General features: G+C 34.7%; 1 protein-coding gene across 1 annotated transcript in view; it reads right to left on the bottom strand.

Moving 5' to 3' along the window:
* The window catches only part of LOC137629057 (midnolin-like), a 78,435-nt gene that overhangs the window by 20,387 nt on the left and 43,500 nt on the right, over positions 1 to 14,548 (bottom strand). The window contains exon 2 of the mRNA XM_068360324.1: positions 7,592 to 7,679. Coding sequence (XP_068216425.1) covers positions 7,592 to 7,679 — 88 coding nt within the window. The remainder of the gene's footprint in view (positions 1 to 7,591; positions 7,680 to 14,548) is intronic.

Raw genomic sequence — 14,548 nt, forward strand, 5'->3', positions numbered from 1 at the left:
GGTACGACAGCTACTTGTGACCCAGTAACCTAACAAATATTCCTAGTGCCAGCCGCACGAAATGAAATTCATTGAATGATTTAATGGAGGCAGTTGGAATTTAATTTATATTTCCTTCCAATACATCGATCCCTTTATTATTATTATTATTATTATTACTTACTAAGCTACAACCCTAGTTGGAAAAGCAGTATGCTATAAGCCCAGGGGCTCCAACAGGGAAAATAGCTCAGTGCGGAAAGGAAGAAAGGAAAATAAAATATTCTAAGAAGAGTAACAACAATAAATATCTCCTATATAAACTATAAAAACTTTAACAAAACAAGAGGAAGAGAAATAAGATAGGAGAGTGTGCTCGAGTGTACCCTCAAGCAAGAGAACTCTAACCCAAGACAGTGAAAGGTCATGGTACAGAGGCTATGGCACTACCCAAGACTAGAGAACAGTGGTTTGATTTTGGAGTGTCCTTCTCCTAGAAGAGCTGCTTACCATAGCTAAAGAGTCTCTTCTACCCTTACCAAGAGGAAAGTGGCACTGAACAATTACAGTGCAGTAACCCCCTGGGTGATGAAGAATTGTTTGGTAATCTGTGTTGTCAGGTGTATGAGGATAGAGGAGAATATGTAAAGAATATGCCAGACTATTCAGTGTGTATGTAGGCAAAGGGAAAAATGAACCGTAACCAGAGAGGAGGATCCATTGTAGTACTGTCTGACCAGTCAAAAGACCCCATAACTCTCAATATCCTTCCGATACATCTTAAATTACTTTTATTATTTTTCTTAATAACTGGGCCAATGAACCTTTTCAGAAGAGGTATCCATATCAGAAAAATAAATCTCTCCCAGTATCCTATGAACTGAAATCCACTTTTTCGCAAAATCTGGAAAACGGACTTTTCTAACGGCACTTCAGACTCCTCCACCGGCTTAGTTATGCTCAAGTTGTTGTAATCTCGAATGATTGGACTAACCCAGCAAAGATCCTAACGGAGTCTCATCTCAATGGCATATATTACTAATCGAGAGTTGAATAAATTTTCAGATTGAAAGATGTTTAAAAGTATTACGGAAGCACCCAATAAACAAACACATACACATAAATGCATACATTACTGTATACATACAAACATAGCCTATATACATACATACATACATCTAAATATATATATATATATATATATATATATATATATATATATATATACATATGTATATATATACACACATATATATGTATATATACACACATATACATATATACACATATATGTATATATATATACATACATATATATGTATATATACACACATATACATATATACACACACACATATATATATATATATATATATATATATATATATATATATATATATATATATATATATATATATTTGCATCTGAGGATCACGTTTCCCTGTGATTTTTACGCACATTATATATGTATATATATATATATATATATATATATATATATATATATATATGTGTGTGTGTGTGTGTGTGTGTGTGTGTGTGTGAACTAAAAACTGGCAGTGGCAAAAAGAGGCACCAACTACCGTAAGCAGCAGCAGCAACACGCGTTGGATGGGTGAAGTCAACGACCTCCACACAAACTCATGGCGAGAGGGAAAGGGGGACACACACACACACCAACCAGTCTCTTCCTCAAGTACATCAGCCATACCACTTCCTCAAGTGGCATTTCTCTCTCTCTCTCTCTCTCTCTCTCTCTCTCTCTCTCTCTCTCTCTCTCTCTCTCTCCAAGTGTGTGTGTGTGTGTGTCTACTCAGAAGACACAAGGTTTGAAGGTACACAGACAGCCCACACGGAGAAAAGACCACCTGCTTAAAATAGGACTCCATGGAAGAAGAGTCACTTGCTTGGCCTACTCCCATGACTTAGTGCGCAGTTCGTATGGTTTACCTTATTGCAGGATAACCGTAACATAACAATGGAAGAGAAAGCGTTGAATCTAAGACAAATATGCACAATCTAAAGAAAAAAAAATCTTCCGATAATGAAATATAAAACGAGTTTCCTCTGGAAAATACCTAAGGGAATTTAAAAGGAACAACATAAATAGAGTACGAAATATATTAGATAATCTTAAATAAATGTATGTGGAGGAAAATAGTAACTATCATTTATTCATTAATTGAATCAAGGATGGATACGAATTAAAATAATAATAATAATAATGATAATAATAATAAAAATAAAAATTATTACTATCATCATAATTATTATTATATTGTAATTCACTTTTTTTATTGTTCTCGTCTTTTTATCTTCATTGCTATGATCCGTCAGTAACTGGGAAAGGGACATATTTTCATAAGGAAGGTGATGGAGACGGTATCATTCATAATTCCTCTTTAATATATCACTACATACTACAAAAGTACAGATAATAAGTACAAAGTTTATACATAAGTGATCACTGCTTTGTGCACACTGACATTGTGATAAGTGTTTCACGGCAAAGACAAACTTTGTACTTATTATCTGTACTTTTGTAGTAATTTATGTAGTGATATATTAAAGAAGAATTGTGAATGATATGGTCTGCATCAGCTTCCTCGTGAAAATATGTCCCTTTCCTAGTTACTGACGGATTACAGCAATGAAGAGAAAAAGACGAGAACAATAGAAAAAGTTAATTACAAAATTAACGCCATTGAGGTAGCATTTACTTTCAATAAAACCTGTTTAAAAGAGGGTTTACTCCCCAAACATAATAATAATAATAATAATAATAATAATAATAATAATAATAATAATAATAATAATAATGCACTCACTTTCTGCTTTTCTTATCTACCCCATTTATCGCAAGTCCTCTTGTGCTTCCCTGGATATAAAAACCCCTGTGATAGAAATTGTCTCCAGTCCATCTGACCGACATATTCTCGGTCTCCCTCCCTCCCAGCGATACCCCCAAAGAAGGTAAGATCTTTTCTACAACCAAGACCAGCCCATCTCTTCACAAGACCAAATCAGGCCAACACTTTTCTGTGGATCTTTCGACCTATGGTCTTACATTGCCATGGCCTCACGTAAACCTACTGTACCAACCGTCTGTCACACGATCGTACATAATTCATTTTGTATATATTATGCTTGTATCTTCGCTCTTCCCTTGCACTAAAAAGAACCAGAATAAACATGTCTGTGTATCGCCTCTGTAACATTGTCTGTCTTATGAACATAAAAATTCCTGTTGCCTTGGGCTTTTGTATATAAAGGAGAGTGTTCTATAATAAATTAACTCAGTTTCTCTCATACTGCCTTAGTTCACAACCTTCTCTCGGCCGTCACACTACTAACCTTCTAACTCTACTAACAACACCAAAGATTTCTAATTGTTTTCAGACGTATTTAACATACAACTTCCTAAATACCAGGAGAGGGGAGTATCGCACGCAGTACTTACATACTAAATTAAATTACTGAATATTAACATATACACACAAACACACACACACACACACACACACACACACACACACATATATATATATATATATATATATATATATATATATATATATATATATAAATGATCTTACTAGAATTAGTATGATCGACAGGGCCCTTGCCTTAGTTATATAGGCACGCAGCAACCCAAGGAACTGGTTATCCTTTGATGTAACTAGCCAAGGAATCTTCTAAGGGTTTAGTCAGTCATAGAAAGAGATGATGACAGAATGGCCCCAATTCTCGGGGGTAGCAGAGTGCTAAGAATCCCCCGGTTTGTAAATACTAAGGAAAAATTGAAAATAGGTAATTGGAATGTTAGAACCATGAATCAGATTGGAATGTTAGAACCATGAATCAGATTGGGAAGTTACAGCAAGTGGAGAGTGAATTTTATATTCATATATATATATATATATATATATATATATATATATATATATATATATATATATATATATATATATATATATATATATATATATATATATATATACTCAGGAAGATCAGATGGAGTTGGAAGAGAAGGGGTAGGAATGATGATTACACCAAGAGCGAAACGCATTAACTGAGTGGAAAGCTGTAAATAGTAGATTATTACTAGCAAAGGTCAAATCAAATCAAAGCAATAGAGTATAACAGTTTGCTATGCCCCAACAAATAATTCCCCTGAAGAAAGGAAAGATGAATACTATGATGATCTGCAGAGGATAATAGATGAGATCCCTGAGAGAGATGAAAATTATGATTGGCGACTTCAATGCTAAAGTTGGAAGGAATAATCAAGGGATAGAGAATGTGATGGGTGTTGAGGGTCTTGGCAAAGTTGCAAATGAAAATGGAGCACATTTCAGCAAATATTCTAATCATTGAAGGTACTCTTTTTCAACATCCACAAGTATATTTGGACTTCACCATGTGGCAATTTGAAAAATCAGATAGACCACATTGCCATTAATAAAGAGAGAAAAAGGATTCTGAGAAATGTAAGAAGCTATAGGGGTACGGATATTGATAGTGATCACCAGCTTCTCATTTCCACACTGAAATTAAAGCTGAACGCACCCAACAGAAAGATGGAGAGAATATCTAGGTTTGATACAACTAAGCTTTTAGAAGAGCACAGAGAAACCTTTGCAATTGAATGTAGGAATCGATTTGTAGTCTTAGAGACTTTAAGAGACTAAGAAAACTGATGAAGAATGGTGTGATATTAAGAACATATATCAGTCAGTTGGTAGTGAAGTCTTGGGACACACAGTTACAAGGAGATAGTCATGAATATCGAAGGATATTTGGAATACTATAAAAAGGAGACAATGACAGAAATTGATTGTTGAAAGTTTTCGAGGAAGTAATGAAAATTACAAGGTAGAGCATACTAAGTATTCCAGTATTGATAGTGAGGTCAAAAGAAAAGCTAGGAATGACTGGAGAGAATATTTAGACAGTAAAGCAGATGAGGCTGACAAAGCTATAAATTCAGGAAGAGGCTATGGTGTAACAACTGCTCAAAGAATTATTAATGAAATCTCGACTGGGGCAAAGAAGCATATACCCATCAAAAAGAGAGGTGGCTCTGTCATAGCAACAGAAGACGAAGAAAGGCAACGTTGGACGGAACACTTTAGTAAGGTTATGAATGGGAGATATGAAGGGAACAATTTGATTGATATACCTGAAACTGATGAAGACCTTGATGTTCCCATGAATGAATTCGGTGTGTTTGAAGTCGAAGTTATCCTAAAAAACTAGAGATGGAAAGCCCCGGGATACGATGGAATAACTGCTGAGATGGTACTGGCTGAAAATGAAGTGACACCCAGAATACTTACAAGATTATTTTGTAGAAAATAACAAAATAACAAAAAAGGAGACCTGACTGATTGCAACAGTTACAGAGGCATAACACTTAGGTCAATTGCTATGAAAATATATTTTATGCTTATTCTGAAGAGATTGGAGAGAAAGATTGATGAAAAGCTGAGAGATGAACAAGCAGGATTTAGAAAATGTAGAAGTTGCACTGACCAAATTTTCATTATGAGAGATGTTGTACAACAATACGTAGAATATACAAATTCCCTTTTGATGGCATTTGTGGACTATGAAAAAGCATTTGATAGTGTGCACCGGCCAATTTTGTGGAGAGCCCTGCATTATTATGGAATTCCTTTTAAATGTGTAAATTTTATAAGTCTGTTCATGAGCATAGCAAGTGCAAAGTTAATGTTAATAGAGTCCTATCAAATTAATTTCCAGTGAACAGCAGAGTACTCCAAGGGAATGTCTTATCACCTTTGTTGTTTATCCTCCTCATGGATTTTGTAAAGCGGAGAACAGTCAAAGATGGTGGATAAGACTTGGACTGGATTGTTAATAGGAATTTAGCAAACCTAGAGTATGCTGGTGATGCTGTCCTTGTTTATATATATATATATATATATATATATATATATATATATATATATATATATATATATATATATATAAAACATATATATTAATATCTCATTATCGGCAATTAATTAGTTCAAGAAGACAGTCGCGTATGCCAAAAGTCTTTCAAATGTAGACGCCAAGTCTCCAACTTTTACCTGATATAAATAACTATTAACTATGCATTATTATAAATAATAACCCCAAGTTTGAGAATGAAATTAACATCACTACTGTATATCGTGAATTGTGATGAGCAATTTATGGATTCATGTCAGTATTCTCTCTCTCTCTCTCTCTCTCTCTCTCTCTCTCTCTCTCTCTCTCTCTCTCTCTCTCAATTAAACCATTTTTTCGTCAATTGTCTTTTCTTCCAGAATAGACCCGGATTACCCCCAGATCATGGTCCTGACGGTCCGGGACAATCCTTGTCAATGCTGGATAATCCGTAGTATTACCGGTTTCGGTGTGACCTTAGCATAAAGCGTTAAGCTAATAAGTTTAAAATATTAGGGGCACCGTAGTACACTAGACCCGAAGTCTTCAGATTCATTGTCAAGTTCATAAGATGGAAGAAACATCCCTGGTTCACAATCTATGTGTCCTCAATTCAAACAAAACTCCGGGCTAAACAAATTTCAATGGCAAACATATCCTCTCTAGCCCTGCAAGATACGAGTATGGCTTTGAGGGCACCAGAGGCCTACTTGCCAAATCATTAGCAGCCTAGTTTTGGTTTAGCTAGAGAGGTGGCTTCATCGTGTATGAAAGTTAGTCACTTTAACTGGATGCAACTACACATTGACCCATCCCTTGCCTTTAGCACCCATGATCTACCTTTTAAATCTGTTTGAAAATAAGGTCAAAATATTCTTTTTCAATTATATTGGATGACAGACTTATCATAAAAAGCTATGATAGGACCAGTAATGCTGTATAATGGGTTCAAGAAATTATGCCAAGGTGGTGATGTTGTGACCTTGTAAATGCACTTCCAAGGATTTCCCTGCTTTTTTTCCTTCACTGACCTTCTCTTTCCATTATTACTAAAACACAATTCTTTTATAATAAGAGGAAAAAATGTCTATAATTTCTATGCATTTATACTTTTACTTGATTAAGGTAAATTTTGTGACATCAATCATCTGTACTGTGTTTTTGTTTACAGATGTAGCCTACATATGCAAGTCGAAACGTGATCTCTATACCGATACAAAATACAAAATACAACTACAAAATAGGGTAGCTCGAAAATGGATCCAAAATACAATTACAAAATAGGGTGGCTCGAAAATGGATCCAAAATACAATTACAAAATAGGGTAGCTCGAAAATGGATAAAAAATACAACTACAAAATGGGGTAGCTCGAAAATGGGTAAAAAAATACAATTACAAAATAGGGTAGCTCGAAAATGGATCCAAAATACAATTACAAAATAGGGTAGCTCGAAAATGGATCCAAAATACAACTACAAAATAGGGTAGCTCGAAAATGGATAAAAAAATACAATTACAAAATAGGGTAGCTCGAAAATGGATAAAAAAATACAATTACAAAATAGGGTAGCTCGAAAATGGATCCAAAATACAATTACAAAATAAGGTAGCTCGAAAATGGCATAATAATCACAAGCAAGAATAGCTAAAAGAAGGCTTCAAAAACTAACCAGTAATCCTGTTTCGACGGACGGTAGTAAGGTGATTCGGGCGCCATCCATGATGCAGTTCTCCACTAAGGTCCCGTCTCTTAGGTGTCTGCAAAGACATAAACATAAAGTCGACTTCTTACAATACATATACATATGCCCTATGTTAAAAATATGCAAGTCATTACACTTGACGAATTACTTAGTGCAGTGTGTACTTTTATGCACCATCAATGATACAGGCGCATACAAATACATTAAGAAATACATTATCTGTACTACTTATTACACTTTTGTATTATAAATATATTGTTACATCCACTATAAACTCTTAAAAATTAGTTATCATTATCTTACCTATTGTTGTGAAAAGAACAAAAATGAACATGTTTGAATAACTGGTGGGTTTTATGTATAGGCCTACTATCCATTTATAGCCATTACTGCCTCTATGAAGGCAAAACGGTATTCCAAAATTGTAGGTTAGACATTCTGTATCTGTAGTGTCCGTGTAACTCGTTCATTTAATCTCCCTAAGAAATATATTCCACTAAGTTTCATTATCTAGAATTATATTGTTAAATATTTTGCTCTCGAAAAAAAAATCAATCGAGTGACCACTTAATACTGATCGTTCATTTTTTTTTTCTTAGATAAAGATTCCTGTTAATGAAAATAAAATAATTTCAGTAATTCACAACTTATCCACATGCTAATAAAACCAAATTTTCCCCCAAAGGAGCCAATAAGGGAAAGTTAGATTTGCTTTGTCAAATTAAACAAGATATTTTACTGAAAAAATCAGGAATTTCATTAAAATATTTTGTTGACGTTTCATATACTCTATCAATATCATTTGTTCATGCTTCATAAATCATTTTGTTGATGTTTCATAAAACATTTTGTTGACGTTTCATATACTTTATCAATAGTTTTTTTCATGCTTCATAAATAATTTTGTTGATGTTTCATAAAATATTTTGTTGATATCCTTAACCAAATTGGTTATTCCAAAATCAGATCCTAAAAAAAGGCAAACAATTTCATAAATTTAATAATCTAAAGATTATTAGTGATTTAAAGATCGTGAGTTGTGATGTTAATCAGATTATGATTAATATGATTTTCACTGATACCCTAGAGAGCAAATAATTAGATACGCCATTCCTTAAGACCACCTAAAGTGTATACACATACACACACAATATATATATAATATATATATATATATATATATATATATATATATATTGTGTGTATGTGTATACACTTTAGGTGGTCTTAAGGAATGGCGTATCTAATTATTTGCTCTATATATATATATATATATATATATATATATATATATATATATATATATATATATATATAACATATTTATATAAATATATATATATATATATATATATATGAATATATATATATATATATATATATATATATATATATATATATATATATATATATATATATATATAACATATTTATATAAATATATATATATATATATATATGAATATATATATATATATATATATATATATATATATAAATATATATATATATAAATATAATATATATATATATATATATAAATATAATATATATATATGTGTGTGTGTGTGTGTGTGTGTGTGTCTTTAGGACATTATTAATTTATGTAAGCTTATTTACGAGATTCTATTTCTTTGCCATCCTTTACCAGCTTTTCGAGGTCAACTGCTTCCTTCGTCATTTAAGTTAACTTCTCATTAGAATAGAGAGGATTAACCAGTCTAATGAGTCAAATTCAACGATTAAAGAGTTGGTCAGAACATACTAGGGAAGAATAAACTATAATATACATTATAAGAGAAAAAAAATATAAATATGAATAAAAACCTATGATAAATACAAATGTAAATGTTACGTATTAACACTGTGAAAAGTTAAAATTATAAAGACAGAAACTGTCAGAATCGGATAAAATGTCAGAGAATGTTCTCCGATGGAAACAAAATTGTTTGTGTTCTAAAGATCTGCATTATTTATTGTTAATTTGTTCTCTTCATTTATTTATTTCCTTATTTCCTTTCCTCACTGGGCTATTTTTCCCTATTGGGCCCCCTGAGCTTATAGCATCTTGCTTTTCCAACTAGGGTTGTAGCTTGGATAGTAATAATAATAATAATAATAATTCAAAGAAAATGTGTCATACTTGAAATCGTGTCACACTCACTACACCTGCAAATGATCTCATGATTTGGACACATTAAAAGCCATGGGTCAGTGATAAGACCAATACGCAATATTGATAAAAAATGACTTCACTTCTCTGGTATCTCTTGTCCAATGATTCTTAAGGAGAAACAATAGTTTTTATTTATTTCAATTTATTACTTTCATTCATTATTCCCACCAAGTTGTTATTTGGTTACTATAAAATGCTATATGTTAGTTATATATAATATCATTATTATCATCAATTGCTAAGCTACAACCATAATTGGAAAAGCAGTATGCTATAAGCCCAGGGGCCCCAACAGGGAAAATAGCCCAGTGAGGAAAGGAAACAAGGAAAAATAAAATATTTTAAGAGTAACAACTTTAATATAAATATTTCATATATAAACCTTAAATAATTTAACAAAAAAAAGAGGAAGAGAAATTAGATAGAAAAGTGTGCCCGAGTGTACCCTCAAGCAAGAGAACTCTAACCCAGGACAGTGGAAGACCATGGTACTGAGGCAATGGCACTACCCAAGACTAAGAGAACAATGGTTTGATTTTGGAGTGTCCTTCTCCTAGAAGAGCTGCTTACCATAGCTAAAGTCTCTCTTCTACCCTTAACGGAGAGTTCAATGCCAAGTTGCGACAAATTTATCATTAGCTTTGTCATTACCAACAAATCCAAAGGAACTTAAATGAAGGGGGAGGGGGGCAGTTAGCCTCAACAACTTAGCAAAGACTAGTATTTGAATTGAATCTCAAGACTGAACCTATCCAAATTATGGAGGTTATTGAACACATCTATACAGGTACATTGAATTTGGTCTTAGTACCACAAATATACGTACTGTATACATCACCTACTTTTGAGGATAAGATTATATTTTCTCTCTGCTGAGGTAGATATCCAATACTTCAAAATCTTGACTTGGAAATTGTCCTAATCTATTTCTTCATCGAAATAAAAGAAATCCCTTGCAGTTCGCTTTGTACAGAACAGAATTACTCACACTTTGTAACTTTACGTCATCGACATTTAAACTACTCATAGGATCGTTGCAACTTAAAAGTTATTCATTATAATCAAAGGGAAAAAAACACTATTTTGATTGAAATTTACCAAGTATAGGTTGGCGGCTAATAGACCAAGATAGGTAATGTTAGGGTATTCAAAGTGCAGGAAGCTTTGAAACTGGAATCTAGTCAAACGTTACAATAGGTGTCACATGCAATTAGGAAAGAAAAGAGTAATAAATACTGCAGGTACTAATCTACACTGCCTTCACCCGAACCTACGAACATGATATGAATTTAGTTAATTATAAAGCCTTCATAAGATCAATTTTCTTGCATGTTGTTAGGACATCCTCTACTTTAGTTTGTTCTCGTATCCATGTTGCCCTTTTTCTATCTCTAAGCTTGATGCATGTTGCTCTCTTTCTGTCTTTAAGTTTTATTCCCATCATTAACCTTTCCATAGCTCTTTCAGTTCTCCGTTAAGTTCTTCACCCTGATGATTTCACGAGACAGACAGCAGCCGCGTTAGGTTTTCCAAAGACCAACAGAAAGTTTTCCTCCGTTCCTCACATCTCAGGATGACGACGACCACGCCAGATAGGCAGCATATTTTACTCCCTTTCGTAATTTCAAACTCAACTGACACTACATCGTGATAATAGATATGCTGCACAGGTCTTAAAATTCGCATTTTATTGAGGCACCTCCAGCGTTTTAAACCCAAGATTATGGAGAGCCATGATAAAGAGGCAATGGCACAGTCCTCTGGGAATACGAGGCTTTTTGGTCACAGGAAGACGTAGGGCAACTTGGTTTGTTGCGTTACATAACTAGCAGCTACACATACAGTAGTTACAATAATGCTCCTAACAGTTAAGCTCAATCTCTTTGAAAAATGGACGTTGACATTCCCTATCTGTCCTTGAAATAAAATAACAATGCAATAAAACAGATACATTATATGAGGTAGCTTACTGTTGCAAAGTAGTAGTAGTAGTAGTAGTAGTAGTAGTAGTAGTAGTAGTAGTAGTAAGTAAACAAATCATAGAAATACTAACTAGGCTTTTCTGCGAAATAATGTAGTTATTTCAATTTCAAATGCCATCTAATCATTCTCTTACATATTTTGCATAGCATTTTGTGCCTGTCTATGAAACAACCTTGTATCTATATAGAAAATAGACATCAAAATGCGTAGGGTAATAAATGAGGAAATCGTTCGAGAATAAGCAGCTTTGATTTCCCAATCTATTACCTGATACGCTCTTTCAAGACTACCAATGTACATTTCATATTTTTTTTTATAAGAAAAATTACTGATCAAATTTAAAAGCGAATAGCAAGCCATTGTTTATGTGTGTGTCTCCCTCGTTCATTCTATTAGGCTTCCCCAGCTAACCCCTAAAGGGGAATACAGGAAACACTGAACCTGCTGTTTCACTCCCTCGCCCTTTATGGCATCAACGCTGCTGCTGCCGCTGCACACATCCAGAAAAGTCCCAAGTCCAAGAGTAGGTGTAAAGGGACTGGTGAAAGCGACTGCTCCTTCATATATCTATTTCACATATGGAAATCGTCAATTTCAGAATGCCACGAACACACCTACTTACTCGTTTTACTTGTTTTGGGTTTAAATCCAACCCTCCACTGAAGTCGAGTGAACTGCTACTCGGGCGGGTCCATATCAATCATCTAACGAAACATTTTCATTATGACTTATACAATTCTTTGATTGTAGCATCTTACAAATCATATGATCTTGTGAAAAGTAATGTCTTTAGTTTCTTCTTAAATTCAATTGCTCCCTTTAGGTCCTGCATCTGAAGTGACCGTGAAAGAAAATTGTAAAAATTTTCATTGGCTTCACAAAAAAACAACTTTGATTTCCAAGGAACTGAGCAATGGTAATCTAAGCTTCCAAATCAAAAGCAGTGCGACGGGTGACAATAATCATTATCAATAGGCTATCAAACAAAGTTGGATACGCTCTCGGCAACGTCAGCAATATCCTTTGTTGCAGTGTATGCTACATATGAACCTAATCCAAACAGCAACCTTCCTCACCCTCCCGAGTAAAGATAAAAAAAAAAAGGAGTCCATTCTCAGCTCTTGCATTTCCCTCTAAAAACTCGCACCCTTCTTTCCAATATAAAAATACGGTCTTCTATCCTAGCTCGCTCGCTCGCTCTACAGTATACTCGTCTCCTGCCTCATACACTACCTTCATGTTTGTTCTGCTGGTTCTCCCACACCAATCCCCACACTCCTGTATTCACCCCCCCCCCTCCCTCCCTCTCCCTCTTTTGCCTTCATACTGAGCTGATCTTTTTGTACCATAGGAATAGATACGGAGGGTGAGGCTTGAGGATTGAGGGGGGCAGCGAGATGAGGGGCCCAACCCAACTGGTGAAGGAGATCCCCATCAGGATTCCGGTCAATTCAGGAGTAGCAAAAGGGGAGAGGGAGAATGACAAGAACTCTCCAATGATGGAAGGAAGGAAGAGGAGTCAAGGGGAAAAAGGAAAAAATCGAAGGAGCAAAAGAGAAGGGAACAAGGTTAACATAAAGAGGAAAAGGGAAGGGGAAGGGAGGGAAATGGGAATCGACAAAGATCAAAGGGAAAAACGCAGAAAAGGGGTCGATTGAAGGATGGAAATGGATTTCCTTTATGAGAGAGAGAGAGAGAGAGAGAGAGAGAGAGAGAGAGAGAGAGAGAGAGAGAGAGAGGTGAAGTGGCAAAACCAATTATACTGTAGGTGCTGTAACTTAGCCCAAGATGTTTCTCAATCCTAGGCTACACCGACGGGTACTGTTAAATTTCAATCTTCAAAACGAACATAACGCCCCCCCCCCCCCCCACATCATCTCGATGCGCCTTTGCTTGGAAAAGATAGTTAAAACAGGAAATCACTTCCCGCTCAATCAGAAAAACGACTTTATTCGCGCCCACCCTTGTCTATGGCAGCCTTGAATTTCGCAGTGAATACGTTCTGAACCCAAACGCCTTTATATGAGCAACGTAGTTGCAACAAAGTCCAGCCCCCAACTACCGAGGCCAAAGCAGAGGCCGGATCCAATCTACCCAACAACGAGCCCTACCCAAAGTTAAATGTCCTGATTTGTATTAAAATTGATACAAAATGCTCCAATTTAATTATTATTATTATTATTATTATTATTATTATTATTATCAAATGCTCTACAACCCTAGTTGGAGAAGCAGGATGCTATAAGCCCAGGGGCCCCAACATTGAAAACAGCCCAGTGAGGAAAGGATATAAAGAAAAATAAAATATTTTAAGTATAGTAACAATATTTAAATAAATATTTCCTATAAAAACTATAAAAAAATTTTAACAAAACAAGAGGAAGAGAAACCAGATAGAAGTGTGCCCGAGTGTACCCTCAAGCAAGAGAACTTAACCAAAGACCGTGGAAGACCATGGTACAGAGGTTATGGCACTGCCCAAGACTAGAGAACAATGGTTTGATTTTGGAGTGTCCTTCTCCTAAAAGAGGTGCTTACCATAGCTGAAGTCTCTTCTACCCTTACCAAGAGGAAAGTAACCACTGAACAATTACAGTGCCATAGTTAACCCTTTGGGTGAAGAAGAATTGTTTGGTAATTTCAGTGTTGTCAGGTGTATGAGGACAGAGGAGAATCTGTGAAGAATAGGCCAGACTATTCGGTGTCTTTGTAGGCAAAGGGAAAGAACCGTAACCAGAGAGAAGGGTCCTATGTAGTACTGTCTG

This window comes from Palaemon carinicauda, chromosome 37, assembly GCF_036898095.1.
Source record: "Palaemon carinicauda isolate YSFRI2023 chromosome 37, ASM3689809v2, whole genome shotgun sequence".
Lineage (NCBI taxonomy): Eukaryota > Metazoa > Arthropoda > Malacostraca > Decapoda > Palaemonidae > Palaemon > Palaemon carinicauda.